Source organism: Vicia villosa, linkage group LG5 (genome assembly GCF_029867415.1).
Source record: "Vicia villosa cultivar HV-30 ecotype Madison, WI linkage group LG5, Vvil1.0, whole genome shotgun sequence".
Lineage (NCBI taxonomy): Eukaryota > Viridiplantae > Streptophyta > Magnoliopsida > Fabales > Fabaceae > Vicia > Vicia villosa.
This window is the reverse complement of record NC_081184.1, coordinates 172,948,365-172,965,414: the sequence shown is the minus strand read 5'-3', so window position 1 is coordinate 172,965,414 and position 17,050 is coordinate 172,948,365. Positions and strand designations below refer to the sequence as shown.

Here is a 17,050-nt window from a genome sequence, read left to right as displayed (position 1 = left end):
GGTCAGTTCGGTCATTAAGTGGTTCCAGCCCCTTCCGATCGCATTTGCGGGGGATTGAACTGTGATTCTCCCTACCAAGCCAATCACCACTAGACCAATTAACGATTGGTTACCAAAAGTAACAAGAACAAAAAGTATCATTTTTTGTTCTTGTTACTTTTGTTGTCTGCTTTTTAGGATAGAAAGAAACATGTTATTTCTTTACCTTATCTTGATGACTTTAATGAAAGTCAAATTCCCACCAAAGCTACGTCTGCTCAAATGAACCATGAGTATTTGGAGTTATGCAAAAAAGAGATAGAATCTCTTTTAGAGAAAAAATTGATAAGAAAATCCAAATCTTCTTGGAGTTGCACAACTTTTTATGTCAAAAATGTTGCTGAAAAAAGAACGTGAGGTCCCTAGACTTTTATTAATTACAAGCCTCTTAATAAAGTGTTAAGATGGATTAGATAACATACTCCTAATAAAAAAAAGACTTTTTAGATAGATTAAACAATGTTTTAATCTTCTCTAAGTTTGATATGAAATCTGGTTATTGGCAAATTCAGATTAATGAATCTGATAAATATAAAAGTGTCTTTATTGTGCCTTTTGAACATTATGAATGGAATATCCTTCCTTTTGGCCTTAAAAATGCCTCTTCGGAATTTCAAAATATTATGAATGATATTTTTAATCCTTATACAGAATTTATAATTGTTTATATTGTTTTTTCTAAAACTATAGATCAACGTGTTAAATATTTAAAAATATTTAAAGGATTAATTAAACATAATGGATTAGTTATATATGATCTATCTTCTATCTACCATTTTTCACTAAAATACTTTAAACTTCGATCATGTTTCCGCTGTTTTACATATCTGATGTGTGTGTGTGTATATATATATATATATATATATATATATATATATATATATATATATATATATATATATATATATATATATATATATATATATATATATATATATATATATATATATATAAATATATATAATTTGCATTAACTCTATCCTCCCATAAAAATTATATCAGAACTTTTTAAATATCATTTCAACCTTATTTTTAATTAGAATACATTATGGTGTCTTTTATATACGATCTACATAATCATATTAGGATGAAACCTTTTAATTTGAAATTAAATCAAACCATCAACTTTTGTTTGATATTTATACCTTTATAATACCAAAAAAAGAATTAAAATACATAGGAAAATTGTTTATAGCATACCTTTATGAATTACGAAAGAATAATTTCTAATTAAATTAAAAAATTTAATATTTTTTAGGTTGGTGGGTCATTCATGGCCCATACGAGTCGGTCCATATTTTTTAGAGCTTTTCGAGCCGGACTTAAAAAGATCCGAATATAAATGGCCTCTAAAAATAAAGCTCAAACTCTAACTTTTTTTCGGGCTTGATAGGCCGACTCATTGACTTTGTCCCACTTAAACAGCTTCATGTGTGACGCGTGAACATGTCTCTGTTTACTTATACTACCAATTTCTATTTTACTAATTTATTATATTATTATATTCTTATTGTTACTATTATATGTGAACCTATTTCTATTTTACTAACTATATTATTATCATTAACTATGCTCAGAAAAAGGCACCTTCGCCACTGTGATAGAGTAGAGTTGTACAAAATTTATGACACACGTACGTATTAAATAACTCTTTATAATCAATATTTTAATTTATTTAACTTATATATTAGGCTTAAAATATTTTAAAATTCAATTTATTTTAACATTTTTAAACTAAAATATGTATTCTCTAATTTCATATATTGTAGTAATTTTGGTTTGAAAAAATTTAAAACTGATAAACATTTGTTTTAAAAAAAATTAATTTTGATTTCTAAATTCATAAAAAATTATACAATTATTTTAAAATTATTTTGATGGAACAAAAATTAACAAAATTATAAAAATATGTTAGGTATCACATTAAATATGCCACAATCACATCAAACCACCTTAATTTTAATTTTAGTAACAATATATATATATATATATATATATATATATATATATATATATATATATATATATATATATATATATATATATATATATATATATATATATATATAGCCGTCCGTGTCCGCAACGATATAGTTAGATTTACCGTATTGTTTAACCGCCGATTTCTCCACTGTTTAAACAATACAAATAATGTTTTATAAACCAATAATAAGTAAATATCAAACGCTAAATCCATGTCTGCAATTTATAGTTTGATAGATGATGAAATTAGATCAAGGTACAAATATTGATGTCTCAAACATTTATACCATAGAAAAGCTTTAACAAACAAACTAAACCATCTATATTGATCATAACTTGTTCATACACATATATTCACAAGAAATACATACTAAAGTCAAGGAGGATTACATCTTATCTTGATACAAAAGAGATTTAGCTATCCATGAAAATGGTAGCTTGCTCAAGAAGGTAAGGATGAAGAATGACAAGCATCTACGGCGATTAATAGACGATCAAGGCTTCGATTCTCCAATTCTTCAGTTGCTACAATAGTTTAGGGTTCTTTGAGCTCTTAAGATGATCAAGAAGAAGAGAAAATATCTGATTTGCTCCTTAAATAACAATTCTGTTTTCTGTCCAGGGCGCATCGCACCCTCTAGCGCGCATCGCGCCATTACACTTTGAAAGTTAAACCGCCCAAGCGCGCCACGCGCGCTTCTCTCTGCGGGAAGCTTCAGGAAAATATCTTGCCCAGGGCGCGACGCGCACTATGCTCTGTCCAGCAATCTTCAAACAAGCTCAAAACTTCCCAAAATGAGCTAAGACCTACAAAATCATAACTAAAACACATATTAACATAAAATGAACAACTATAAATAATTATCTAAAACTTCAGGGAATTGTACGAATACTCGATAAAAACGGTCGAAAGGTGCCACTAATTAAACTAAATATTAACACAATTTGGCACCTAACAACTCTCCCCAACTTAAACTCTTGTTTGTCCTCAAACAAAACAATGATAAATTACCGGGAACACAAAATATCACAAATGAAACAACCAAGCAGAAACAAGAACAATTGAATGGTTCAAATTCCAAAAGTACACAAAGATCAATCATTACCAATTTCAATCAAAGTACCATGATAACAATGCTAATCCTATATACAAATTTTATGTCAGAAATTCCACAAGCAAAAGATGTTCAAGAATGAATCACACCTGCACACTTCTCTATTGAGAGAACAAAAATGGAGGATCCTAACACTCACCAAACAATGACGCAAACATCTAGAATTGATTATGACTCATCTAAACAAAAGATATATAAAAAGCGTAAAAGCAGGAATCACAAAGACTTTAAGGTTGCAGCTTGGCTTGGTTAACAAGAAAATGTAATTTCTCAAGGCCATTGAAACGAAAGGGTCAATACCTAAGAGAGCATTCAATATCACATTTACATCCACACATCCCTATCAACCGATCTCACACTTTTATTGCTCAAGAGTTCACCCTTTTACTAACTATATTATTATCATTAACTATGCTCAGAAAAAGGCACCTTCACCACTGTGATAGAGTAGAGTTGTACAAAATTTATGACACATGTGCGTATTAAATAACACTTTATAATCATATAATATTTTGATTTATTTAACTTATATATTAGGCTTAAAATATTTTAAAATTCAATTTATTTTAACAATTGTAAACTAAAATATGTATTCTCTAATTTCATATATTATAGTAATTTTGGTTTGAAAAAATTTAAAACCGATGAACATTTGTTTTAAAAAAATTAATTTTGATTTCTAAATTCATAAAAATTATACAATTATTTTAAAATTATTTTGATGGAACAAAAATTAACAAAATTATAAAAATATGTTAGGTATCACATTAAATATGCCACAATCACATCAAACTACCTTAATTTTAATTTTAGTAGCAATATATATATATATATATATATATATATATATATATATATATATATATATATATATATATATATATATATATATATATATATATATATATATATATAGCCGGCTCTGTGCATGTGCAGGAAGTGCGGGCCCCAAAAATTTAAAAGGTCCAATTTTTTCCATAAATATTAATTGAAATAAATAAAATGTTATGATAAAAATTCAATAAATCAAAAAATGCTATAATAAAAACTCAATACATGCAAAAATTGAGATATATCAAAATTCAAAATAATTTTAATTAAATAAATTATTGATTAATACATAAATATAATTTTTATGTGTATTTTTTAATTATTATAATTGTATTTATATTTTGAATTTGGGCCCATTTTCAAATTTAGAACGGGGCCTTTGCGTTGATTGGGTCGGCCCTATATATATATATATATATATATATATATATATATATATATATATATATATATATATATATATATATATATATATATATATATATATATATATATATATATATATATATATATATATATATATATAATAAAGGAATATTCTTACTCCAAGATTAAATTATTTAGTCTAACGGTTAAAAATAATAAATAATTAAATATGAAGAGAGAAAACTATTTTTTATTATTTTAAACCATTAGACTAAATAATTCAAATAAAGTATTCAATAAATTTTAAAATTAAATTTTTATTTTAGTTTTTGAATTTGACTCTTTTACATTTAATGAATAATTAATGTATCTTGACTATTTATATAAAAGTTTAAACTTTTTGACTTTTTAGATTCAATTTTATTTTCACAACCCATTAATACATTATTATTTTTAATAAAAAAATGAATAATTATATGTTTTCATAAGTATAAATACGTGCATATGTTTGAGCGTGTATTACATAAACATTATTTGAAAATAAACTCTATTATTCTATGGCGTTATTTATGGTTCTAGTTCTTTGTTTTTGCTTAGCATGTAGCAATGTTGACGCAAGAACTGAAATTCTGTTAACTAAGAAACATGATTTTTCTTATTCAGATAAATGGATGGTATTGTCTATTATTGAATTTTCTTTTTTATAAGTTCTTTTGCATATATTTTATTTGATTGTAATTTTTGTTAACAAATCGATTATCAGGTGGATGTTGATTTTGATTGTGTTGATATCTACAAGCAACCTTCACTACAACATCCTTTATTAAAAAATCACAAAATTCAGGTATAAGTAATGGAAAATATTTGAAGTTTAATTAACTACTTTTAATTTGAACATATGAAAACTAATTGTTATTTCATGAAGTAGAAGGGAACGATGCATAGTTTTTTTTTTTATATACATGATTTATAATGCATTTTAGTATTCAAATTTTGAGTATAAAATCTTGTTTTTCTTTCTTTTCATTGCCAAGTAGCTTTACCCGACATTTGCCAGAAACGTTGTGCCAACAAATTCATCTTATGATGGTAAAACCTTTGAAGAATGTCCAACAGGAAAAGTTCCTTTTTACAATACAACAAAAAAACATGAGATGGAAGCTTTTCAGCAAAATTCTCCTGAATATCATGTAAGTGGACTATCACAATCATCATATCATGCTATGTAAGATTATTTATTAGATAAAGTAAATTTTATGAATTTTATATTTTATATTGAAATATTATATAATCTAAATATTGTATTTGTATTATTCTCTAGTCAACTACCCTCGATACAACTCAAACTATGACATTTCATGGAGGACATGCATGTATTAGTGAATATAATTTAACACTTCAAGGAAAACAATATAGCATATCTGGAATTTGGGTTCAAAATGGTCCACCATCTGATCTAAATAGCATATTTGTCGGACTTGGGGTACGTTATTTAGAAAAACATATTACTTTAATTTCTTAAGTGCATTCATAGTTTATTTTCTTTTTCTGTTAATAAAACTCTTTTTTAATATACCATTTGTATTCATTTTTTGATATACAAGGTTAATCCAGGCTTATACGGAGATAGTAAACTTCACATAACCGCACGTTGGACGGTAATAATATAAATTTAATGTTTTTAATAATTTTTAAAAATTCTTAATAATTCAACTATTAAATTTTTAGACAAATAAGAAACCCCCTTTAAAAAATACAAAAAGTAACCTTGATATTGTTTTTCCTAATTTGATACAAACATGCAGGCGGGTAGATCTGGATGTTATAATATTGATTGCCCTGGTTTCGTGCAAGTTGGTAGTGAAAAAGTACTTGGAAGTGTCCAATCAGATGTGTCTACTATTGGGGCATTAAACAAAAGGCTTCTTGTTACCACAATCAAACAGGTAATTTTCATTTGAATTTTTTTCTAAACATATATCATAATAATATATATTTTATTAACTATTAATTGCCTAAATATTTGTAGGATAAATCCACGGGTCATTGGTGGTTATGTTTTCATTATAAACCAGAATGTGTTGGATATTGGCCAAAAGAATTATTCTCTCACTTAAGTTCAGGAGCATCTATAATTAGATTTGGCGGTGAAACTTATAGTCCGACTGGAAAGGATAGTCCTCCAATGGGTAGTGGAAGATTGCCACAAGAAAAATACAGAAACTCGGGTTTTATGTTAAGAATTGAGATTATTAATTCAGAATATAATGAAATTGACGTACATCCTGAAAATATGAAAATAAATAAAGGGGGTAATTTAAATTGTTATGACTTGTTATATCGTGGTGATGAAGGACCCGATATTCATCAATCTTTTTTGTATGGTGGGCCAGGTGGAAAGTCGTGTTAATTATTCTATCGTAAAATAAGGTTATTCAAAGTCTTTATAAAACTTTTAAATAAAGTTAATGATTTCTCTCTTGTGTCTTATATTGCTCCTAACTATCAAAGATTTCTTATTATAATGGTCAAAAGCTTTATAAATCTTGAAATCTTACTTGGGTAAGTTCTCTCATCTTAAGAATTAATGGTCTATAGAGACAAGCACGCAAATCAGAATATTATCAAAATAAGAAGTAGATCTAATATGTGAATATTGCTAATAGAGTTAAACTCTAGATGATAACTTTGCAATGACCAAATAGGGTTTGCACCATAAAATAAAGTTATTCAAAATCTTTATAGAAACTTATTGAATAAAGTTAATGATTTATCTCTTATGTCTTATATTGCTCCTAATTATATAAACTTTCTTATTATAATGGTCTTTAAACTTTATAACTCTTGAAATCTGACTTGGGTGAGTTCTATCATCTTAAGAATTAATGGTCTATAGAGCCAAGTAAGCAAATCAGAATATTATCATAATAGGAAGTACATCGGATATGTGAATATTCACAATAGAGTCAAACTCTAGGCAAAATATTTGCTATGACTAAATGGGGTTTGTGATCGGTGTTTTCCTCAAGTGTACGAATCATATCGAAGTAATATAAAGAGTGTCGAATCCACATAGACCTAATAGTCAATTTATCATTTCTATTATTACGGTGCCTATCTAAGGCTAGTAAATCAAGGGTTGGAGTTGCGTAAAGTAAAATAAATAAAAGGAGTGAAGGTCCACTTTAGTCATTCACAAAAACAGAGGTCAGATTAGTCGCTGAGAAAAAAGTCCATATTAAATCCCTTATAAAATTTAACCGAGTCATATTAGTCCCTCTTTAACATCAAAGTCAACCCTTAGTCCTGTTATACTCATTAAATTATTTTATTGGTACATTTAGATATAAGTTTCATCTTTTAAAAGAGAAATCATATTTTTGTAAATATAAGGGGTGTGTATTAGCTATAAGGCCTAATTGTATCTTTGGGCTCAAATCATTGTTTTATCTCTCAAAATGTATCTTTTAATAATTGACTAAATCAACTACTATAGGTTAAATCCTTATTAGTTTTATTATTATTGGTTATTATTTGTTAGTCACTATTATTTCTAAATAACCATTGTTTATATTAAGTTTAATTATTGTGTTATAACATTATAAAAAATGGCTATACATATATTTGCGAAAAATATCGATGATAGTTTTGGCTTTTTATCATTCTAACTTATCATTAATATTATTAGTTCATTATTTTTTTTTAACTAAAAATATCATAAATAAAAAGGAAAACAAGTTACACAAGGGGGGGACCAAGCCAAGACCCCTTAGGAGCAGAGTCTAAGCCTAGGGGTACTAACCTTGTCTAAAAGGTAATCCCGCACAATGACAGAATGCACAGAGTGAAACCAACAAAAACTACCAATGTATAAACCTAAGTTCGCCAGGAGATCCGCACAAAAATTGGCTTCCCTATAAACATGTGTTATCAAAAACTCAATCAAACGAGTGTGAGAAATACAACGAAGCCAACGAGATCGAATCGTCCAAGGAACTAAGCATGTATTGGAGAAAGCTTTAACCACAAGTAAACAGTCTGTCTCCATCCACAACTTCTTAAAACCTAAATCTTTAGCCTTTTCAATAGCAACCATGGCAGCTACTAGCTCAGCCATAACAGAGTCTCCTTCTCCCATGGAATCACAATAACTTCCCAAATGCAATGTCGTATCATCACAGAAAATACCGCCACAAGCAATCAATTGAGGAGATCCTCGGGCCAGCCCATCCACATTCACTTTAATCCAACCAGAGGGGGGAAGGCTCCATAAAACCTCAAGCATATTCAAAGACTTTCTAAGATGCATAAGAACTTCAAAACACTTTAGGAATGTGAGGCTCCCAATGTTGTTGTTAGAGCAATTAGTGGTACAATTTCCCACCAACTTGGCCCTGGAAATAATGCTACTGATGCAGGTTCTCCAATTAGTGTGCTTACCTTCAAAACTCTTCCAATTTCTAGCACGCCAAACATTATAAAACACACTACAGATGCAAGACATCGCCACTGCCTTTTCTTGGGGAGACCACCAAGACTTGATCAGAGAGTTGCAGTCCTTAAGGCATGATAAGCTACCTGTATATTGCAGCTTTTGCAACAACCAGAGCCAGATATTAGAGGCAAAACTGCAATGGAAAAAAATGTGAGAAGTTGTTTCTATGTTAGCCCCACATAAAGAGCACATTGAAGCAGTATGGAATCCTCTAACCTCCAAATTCTCATCCGTTGGCATTTTATCATGAGAAATTCTCCAAATTAACATAGAATGGGAAGGCGACACACAATTATCCCAAGGGCAGAAATCAAGGGCCATGGAATTCTCCTTATGACAGAAATTATAAGCCAGTTTCAAAGACAGCTCCCCATTAACAGTGCCAGTCCAAGCAAGATTGTCTTCTACCTCCAAATCTGGAAGCTTAATGCTATCCACAAGAGTCCTCAAATTAGGGTATGCTGCATAAACAGTAGGAGGTATGCTCCATTCTTGGTCAGTTATACAGTCTTTAACCAAAATTGTGAGATGTTTGTGAAATTTATCTGGAATACTGAACACAGATGCCAAAGGCTTCTCCAGCCAATTGTCTAACCAGAAATTAACATTGGAACCGTCTCCAATAATCCACTTTGAATTCTCTAGCACCTTTTGATAACAGTCTTTTATGCTACTCCATAGAGAAGAACTTATATGATAAGATATTGCTCTTCTATTTCTAAGCACTCTCTCAGCCAGAAGAGTAGTCCAGCATTTTCCACCCTTTAAAAATTGCCAGCAAAGGTGAAGCATAGAGGCCTCATTGGACCCCTCAATAGACTTAAGCCCAAGGCCTCCATTCTTCAAGCTTTTACAACAGTTTTTCCAAGCTACTGTTACCACTCCATATAAAATTTCGCATCCAAGATGTTACTTGCTTTGTAAGAGATCCAGGCTAGTGGTATATAGATATGCAGTGAACAAGCATACTTTGTATCACAGATTTTACCAACAGCAGTCTTCCAGCCATTATGAGAAGGCTAGCTTTCCAACTGGCCAGTCTGAGCTTAATTTTATCTGTAACAAACAGAAAATGCACAAGCTTAGGTCTACCAATAAATATAGGTGCCCCAAGATACACAAAAGGTGTTGTAGCCATAGTAAACCCAATTAAATCAGCCAGGTTTTTGAATCTACTCAAGGACATGCCACCTGCATATATAACAGATTTAGCATTATTGCAAAATTGGCCAGAACATTTAGCATATTCTTTAAGAAGATTATCAATAGCCTTAAGAGATTTCAAATCTCCTCTACAAAAAATCATTATATCATCGGCATATAAAGTGTGAGAAGGAACAAAAACAGATCTAGAAGCTTTTATAAGGTTGATTTGGTTAGTCTCTGCCAAATGAGAAATGCCTCTGCTTAGAACCTCTTCAGCCAGACAGAAAAGTAAAGGTGACAAGGGGTCTCCTTGTCTAACCCCATTAGCACATTTAAAATAACCAGCCTGCTTCCCATTGAAGCCAATAGACAGATGGGCAGAATGAAGAAGAGTGTTGATCCAACTGCAAAACTTACTACAAAAGCCAAAACTTTCAAGGGTGTTAAGGAGGAATTTCCAACTAATGGTATCAAAAGCTTTAGATATATCTATTTTAAGAGCAACATTACCACTGCAGCTTTTATTATTCAACAAGTTTATGGCCTCAGAAGTAAGGCAAATGCTATCCTTAATATTTATACCTATGACAAAACCATTTTGCTCTTTGGATATCAAAGCAGGTAAAATAGAAGCAAGTCTGTCTGCCATGATCTTAAAAATGATTTTCATTTTGAAATTAGCAAGAGCAATGGGTCTATAATGGTTTATAGAATGAGGATCATTGGTTTTAGGAATGAGAATGATGGTATTGGCATTGTAATTAGGAAGGATCCAGTCCTGCAAGAAGAATTGGTTAGCAGCCCCTATGACATCACTTTTTATTATATCCCAATATTTTTTATAGAACAAGGGACCAAAGCCATCCAGGCCAGGGACTGAGTCAGTATTAAGGCTCATGACAACATGGTGGATCTCCTTAGTACTAGGAGTGTGAGTAAAGCATTAGTGCTATCATTAACTAAGCAATGAATGACTCTTTGAATAAGACCAGAATCATGCAAGTGAACATTTTGATTGAACAAGGCAGAAAAATGGTTAACAAAATGAGATTCAATGATGTTGCTATCAGTAGTAACAATATCATTAATATTAAGAGAGGAAATTAAACTATTCTTCCTTTTGATCTTGGCATAAGTATGGAAAAACTTGGTATTCCTGTCTCCCTCACCGTGCCATTTAATATTAGCTTTTTCTTTCCAAAAAGCTTCTTTCAAAATGAGAGCTTTCTCCAAATCATGTTGAGCCTTAGCTTCCTCCACCTGCAAAAGATCATTATAGCCAGCCAAGTCTATGTTTTTTTTGGATATCTTTTAAAACTGCCTCTGCCTTCAGAACTTTCTCTTTAACATCACCAAAACTGTTTTTAATCCACTCTTTTAATTTAACCTTTAAAAGTCTTAGTTTTCTGTCCAAAATATACATAGGGCACCCATACACTCTAGTATTCCAACTTTCCCTAATGACTTTCTCACAATCCTTATCAAGGCTCCACATCCTGAGAAACTTGAATTGAGGTTTAAATTTGACCATAGCAAAATCACAGGTGTATAGGAGAAGATAGTGGTCAGATTTGACCTTGGATAAAGTATGACACACTAATTGATCATAATCAATATTATTCCCTCCGATTCAAAATGAATCTCATTCTTACTTTTTAATGTAGTAATGATTGTAATTTTTTTATTTATGTCATTTAATTGTTACTCTTGTACATTAATTTCAACACATTTATAAGATTAATATAGTAAAAATGAAATGTCTTTCAATATTATAATTAATTTATTTTTTTTTTAATTTGGGTGTAAAAAACATTCATAAAGTGGAGGGGATAATTAATTTTAACGAATTTTTAACCAATGCAAAAAGACCGCAAAACATGACTCGCTAGATACAAGTTGCGGTGATTTTAACAAAGAAATCAATGTTGGAAGTTACTTATTGGAGAAAAAAAACGCAGGGCACCATCTTTGTACCTCAAACATATGTGTTGGACAAATGTTTCAACAAACTTTTTTTTTTTTTTTAAGAATCAAAGTAGAGAAGAACACAAGAAAAGAATGTAAAAGAGAATCGGTAACTAGGAAAAGTATGTGAAAGGGTGAGTATGGAAACAAACAAATTTAAAATGAACTAAAATGTTTTATTTAATAAAAAGTGATTTTAAGATATTTGGGGTAAATATATGAAGTCTTACCTTGGACAAATGTGTTGGATATGATTATGAGAAAAAGAGATACTCGAAATTCATTTTTTTTATTCATTAAATTAATAGTATATTTGGTCTATATATATAGACCAGATATATTAATTATTCAACAAATCTAAAAATTGAATGTATACACTGACAGTATAAAATACTGTTAAATAATTTAACACTATCAATTAATCATGATCATGTTAAGTGTCAAGTCACACTGTTATTTTTAAAAAAAATTATGTGACATGATTGATTAAAAAATCTCAATTAAATGACAATATAAAATTAGTGCAATACTCTTAACCTCAATCATTATTTAGATAAGAATTCACCTTTAACTTTTTCAAATAAAATTTAAACGGATTGTAAGTTCTCATATTCAAAATAATGTAAACTTTTAAATTTTAATCTCTTGCAACAAAAACCAATTAGTACTACCTCCTCAAATAATGGTAACGAATGGTTGAACCTAAACGAAGTCCTTCATTATATCTATCAAAACTCAAAAGAGACAATTAAAATGCAAAGTGATATCATTAACCATAAAAGCTCAAACAAAAAGTTAAAAGTTGTTCACGAAAAGTTTCCACCAAAACCGCTAATTGCCAAAAAGAAGGAAACAATATAGTTGTAAAATAACTATGGATGGAAAGCCTTTGCTAAACCATAAGCAGCGGCGGAGGCAATGGCGCCGATAAGAGCAGTTTCCAAAGCACTTCTGACGGGTTTGTTGCCGGTGAAGCATCCTTTGACAAAGCCAAAAACAAACAAAGCAATCAAAGTAACAACTACTGAAACCAGAACAGCTTCTGTTGCCTTTGGAATGAACATGTAAGGAATGAGAGGAACAAGTCCGCCCAATACATAAGCAATGGCAATTGTCATTGCACTATACAATGCTCTCCTTGGATCTGGCTTCTCTAGTCCCAACTCAAATCTGTATCAAAAAGACTCATCATTAATAGACCTTCTCTACGCCATTAAAATAAACAGACATTTTCTACTTCTAATATGATATTTAAACTAAATAAAAATTAATCCTTTTATAAATTTAAATGCAATTTATGTGTTATAAATATAATATTTTATTTTTTAAAATAAATAAAAGTCATAAACATTATTGTATACATCGCCATTTTTTAGTTTGGTAACAAAAGTGGCGAAAAGAAGAGAATAACAAAAGTGCATGATAGAATAAACATTAAAATTGTAAAATAATTATTCCATATTAATAATATTGGAAACAAAATTTTAAAAAAAGAAAAATAAATATAAAGTGCATGATAGAATAAACATTAAAATTGTAAAATAATTATTCATTAGCATTGGAAAGAAAATTTTAAAAAAAGAAAATAATAAATCTAAATTGCATGAATCAATCAACTTTTCTTGTCGTTTAAAAAGAATTAAACAAAAATTAATAATAATAATAATAATAATAATAATAATAATAATAATAATAATAATAAAATAAGAAGTGCATAAAAGAATAAACATTACTAATATTTTCTTATAATTGTAAAATAATTATTCTTCATTGGTAAGATTGATTCCTGTGAGTTTGACCAGAAAAATTACTAAACATCTTATAATTAAGGATAGATGACCAGAAAATAACTTAAAATTGATAGATTGATTCATGTGAGTTTTTAATATATATATATATATATATATATATATATATATATATATATATATATATATATATATATATATATATATATATATATATATATATATATATATATATATATATATATATATATATATATATATATATATATATATATATATATATAAAAGTATCAAATGACACTGAGGTGTCCAAGTTTAATATAACATCAAATCTCAATCGTTATGTAAAAAAAATTATTATATATTTTTTTATTATTTAATTTAACACAATCGTTGAATCAATTTTTTTAACGGTTGAAATTTGATGTGAAATTAAAAATGAAATAATGTGTAAAGTTCTTTGATATCATTTCTTTGTTTTTATCCATTTACATTCCATGGTCCCATTAGAATATGCCAAATATTTAAGTTACTTTTACATTATAAAATAAAGGACCCAATTTTCCTACCTACTATTGGGTAGGGATTTTTAAAAATATTCATTTAATTAATGATAGAGATTAAAACGCTGAGGATGTCACCTTCTCTTATTTTAATTTTTCAAAACACTTTTATTTAACATTAAAAGACAAAAAGAAAGTCCAAATAGTTGTGTGAGTGGGTTGCACGCAAACAGTTAAACCCTATTAACCATAAAAAGTGCCTTTCTCTTTCCAACCCGTGGTGCGGTGGTGCCACCATTTAAGTTATGTCAACCAATTCCAATTCAACTTTTATTCAACTTAGCATAAATATTCACGAGTCACGACGTTTCGTAAAATCCAAAATTTTCAAACTTTTTCGAAATACTCTTAAAAGAAAATCACAACAAAAAGAAAAAAACTGTTTGGAGAATTAAACTTACTTCATCATGAAATCAAGCCATGCTTGAGGATTCTTTCTCAGAGCATTCACCACAGGTGCATATTCATGTTCCTCTATCCCATATTCCGCCAATATTTCTCCCACCTCAGCAGCTTCTGAATTTCACTCACAATAAAATACATATTAAAAAAAATAATAAATAAATTAATTATTCAATATATTTAAAAAAATAAATTTCTGTTTCAAATCGAGATCAGAGAGAAAGGTATAGTGCGAACCAGTTTCTGGCACGGCAATGATTTCATCTTGTTCCCTTTTCAATTCTCTATTATAATGATCGGCTTCACCTTTTGCCGCCAAATAACTGCAAAAAAACACAAATCCAATCAAAATTTCTCACAATTCATATTTTCAGATCAAAATTGAGTGTTGCGATGAAAACTACCCTCCGAGACCCATGGAGATTGCACCGGCGGCGACTTCGGCGATACCGGCAGTAAGAACGATGGAAGAAGTAGCATTAGCGCCAGAGAGACCTGCAGCGAGGGCGAATGGAACAGTGAGACCATCAGAAACTCCGATGATGATATCACGAACAATCTCCCCGGCGGTGAAGTGCTTCTCGGTATGGCGATTGAGAAGGCTCTGTTTCTCAGGTTCTTCAAGGCTTAGTCTGTGTTCGTTTCCACTGCCAGCCATTTGAAAGTGTGTGTGAATTAGTGTTACAAGAAGTGATTTGAAAATGAAATCCAAACAGAGCCTAATGAGTAAGAAATGTTGTTATGCATGTAAATATATACTACTAGTAGGGGAATTGTTTGTTTCACTTTTTGGGTTACAAAAAAATAAATTAATGCAGTGGCTCGTGTCTACCACACGCCATATCAAATTAAATTAAGAAAATAAGTTATTTTTTTACTCAATAGGAAACTTAGTTGTAAGTTGTAAGGTCAAGTGAATCTGAACAAATGAAAAGCAAAAATAGTTTTTTTTTTTTTAATGATAAAATGGGTATGAAGTGACAACCTGTAAAACTAACAACATCATAAATTCTAGTATTACGTTATATTTTTATTTTAATTTTTTTAATGATTTTCGATATATATTCATTAAATGTTTTTTTTATAATTAAATTCTATTAAAATGTTTTTTAATCTCATTTAAGAGTTTAATAGTCATGCATAAGGAAATTTTACGTGGTGGTTAAACAAGAAACTATTGATTTGTCAAATTATGCGAGTCGTATTAAATTATCAATAGGATGCCCATTGTTCATTAGACAATGGTGTAAAATTATTTTATATTGTCAGTATATTTTTTATTTTCTCTTTGTTTAATTGGATTAAAGTTTATAAAATTTAATAAATTTATATTAAAGATCTTAAAGAATCAACTTTTTTAAATTAAAAGATATATTTGGTATATATTATTAAAATAAATATATAAACTACAATAAGAAAATGTATAATGACTAAAGAATACTACTTTTAATTATAAAATGTAGTTATTGTTGTGTGAAAAAATTATAACATTTTTTATAAAATTAATCTTCATGAGAAAATTGATTAAAAAAATAAAAATATAAAGAGATTAATTGTTATGTAGTGTTAGTATAAAAATTTCTGTGAAATTAATTCAACACAACCATTCATAATCATTGCTTTAAATATATTTAAAATAAAAGTCAAATGTAATTTAAGATCTGACGGTTACTGTTCACTGAAGGTGTAAAATTTCTTTACACTGTCATTGTATTTCAGTTAAAATTAAATATAAATAATTAAAAATATAATATAACAAATATTATTTATGAATTATTGATACTTTAAAATAGATCACGAATTGCAAGCATAATACGATAAAAAACGATAGATACAAAGAGAGAAAGTGTCGCGCCTGGTATGGATGCTCACGATTCCAATATTTATCTACCTTTATCATCTCCTTCATCTTCAACCATGGCACATGTAATCATTCCTTGGAACTGTCTCATTGATACAAATGATCCTACAACATCTTTACAGCTCAACATAAACCCTAAAAATCCTTAACAACAAAAATCTTTTTCTAAAACATTTAACAGCGTGTGCGATATAACATTGAGACAACTACGAAAGCCATGTGAAAATGGGGATATGGTAGCAATATTCATTCCTAAAGATGAATATCAGCTTGGACCAGAAGCCTGTAAACATAATTTACACGGGAGAGTGATTTGGCCAAAGGGGACATCTCTGCTCAATGTGGTTGCTTTGAAAGTGAAGCTCTCATCAATATGGAAATCAACAGGTAAATGGGGTGTTACTTCATTGGGGAAAGGCTAGTACGATTTTTTCTCTTCCATAAAAGATGTACAAAGAGTTAGGATGGCTAGCTTTTGGAACCTAAATCTAGGTGTTTAAAATCTATTTCCATGGACTATAGATTTTAAATCCTCT

General features: G+C 29.2%; 2 protein-coding genes across 2 annotated transcripts; one reads left to right on the top strand and one right to left on the bottom strand.

Annotated features, from left to right (window-relative positions):
* The first annotated feature begins 4,876 nt into the window (after positions 1-4,876).
* Positions 4,877-6,824, top strand: LOC131608241 (protein neprosin-like). Its single transcript, XM_058880157.1, has 7 exons — positions 4,877-5,008; positions 5,098-5,178; positions 5,372-5,524; positions 5,656-5,817; positions 5,939-5,992; positions 6,140-6,280; positions 6,364-6,824. The coding sequence occupies exons 1-7, from the start codon at positions 4,892-4,894 to the stop codon at positions 6,742-6,744; spliced, it is 1,089 nt and encodes a 362-aa protein (XP_058736140.1). The 5' UTR covers positions 4,877-4,891; the 3' UTR covers positions 6,745-6,824.
* Positions 6,825-12,648: 5,824 nt separating this feature from the next.
* LOC131608240 (vacuolar iron transporter 1-like) lies at positions 12,649-15,476 on the bottom strand. The gene is made up of 4 exons (XM_058880156.1): positions 15,058-15,476; positions 14,891-14,976; positions 14,653-14,767; positions 12,649-13,110 (listed from the first exon to the last, which is right to left on the bottom strand). Exons 1-4 carry the CDS (start codon positions 15,309-15,311, stop codon positions 12,813-12,815), a joined length of 753 nt encoding a protein of 250 aa, XP_058736139.1. The 5' UTR covers positions 15,312-15,476; the 3' UTR covers positions 12,649-12,812.
* Between the last annotated feature and the right edge of the window lie 1,574 nt (positions 15,477-17,050).

Coding starts and splice junctions, on each gene's coding strand:
- LOC131608241 (XM_058880157.1), top strand. CDS start 4,892: ATGGCGTTATTTATGGTTCTAGTTCTTTGTTTTTGCTTAGCATGTAGC. Junction 5,179..5,371: donor TAAAAAATCACAAAATTCAG/GTATAAGTAATG, acceptor ATTGCCAAGTAG/CTTTACCCGACATTTGCCAG. Junction 6,281..6,363: donor TTGTTACCACAATCAAACAG/GTAATTTTCATT, acceptor AAATATTTGTAG/GATAAATCCACGGGTCATTG.
- LOC131608240 (XM_058880156.1), bottom strand. CDS start 15,311: ATGGCTGGCAGTGGAAACGAACACAGACTAAGCCTTGAAGAACCTGAG. Junction 14,977..15,057: donor ATCTCCATGGGTCTCGGAGG/GTAGTTTTCATC, acceptor GTTTTTTTGCAG/TTATTTGGCGGCAAAAGGTG. Junction 13,111..14,652: donor TGGCTTGATTTCATGATGAA/GTAAGTTTAATT, acceptor TTTTTGATACAG/ATTTGAGTTGGGACTAGAGA.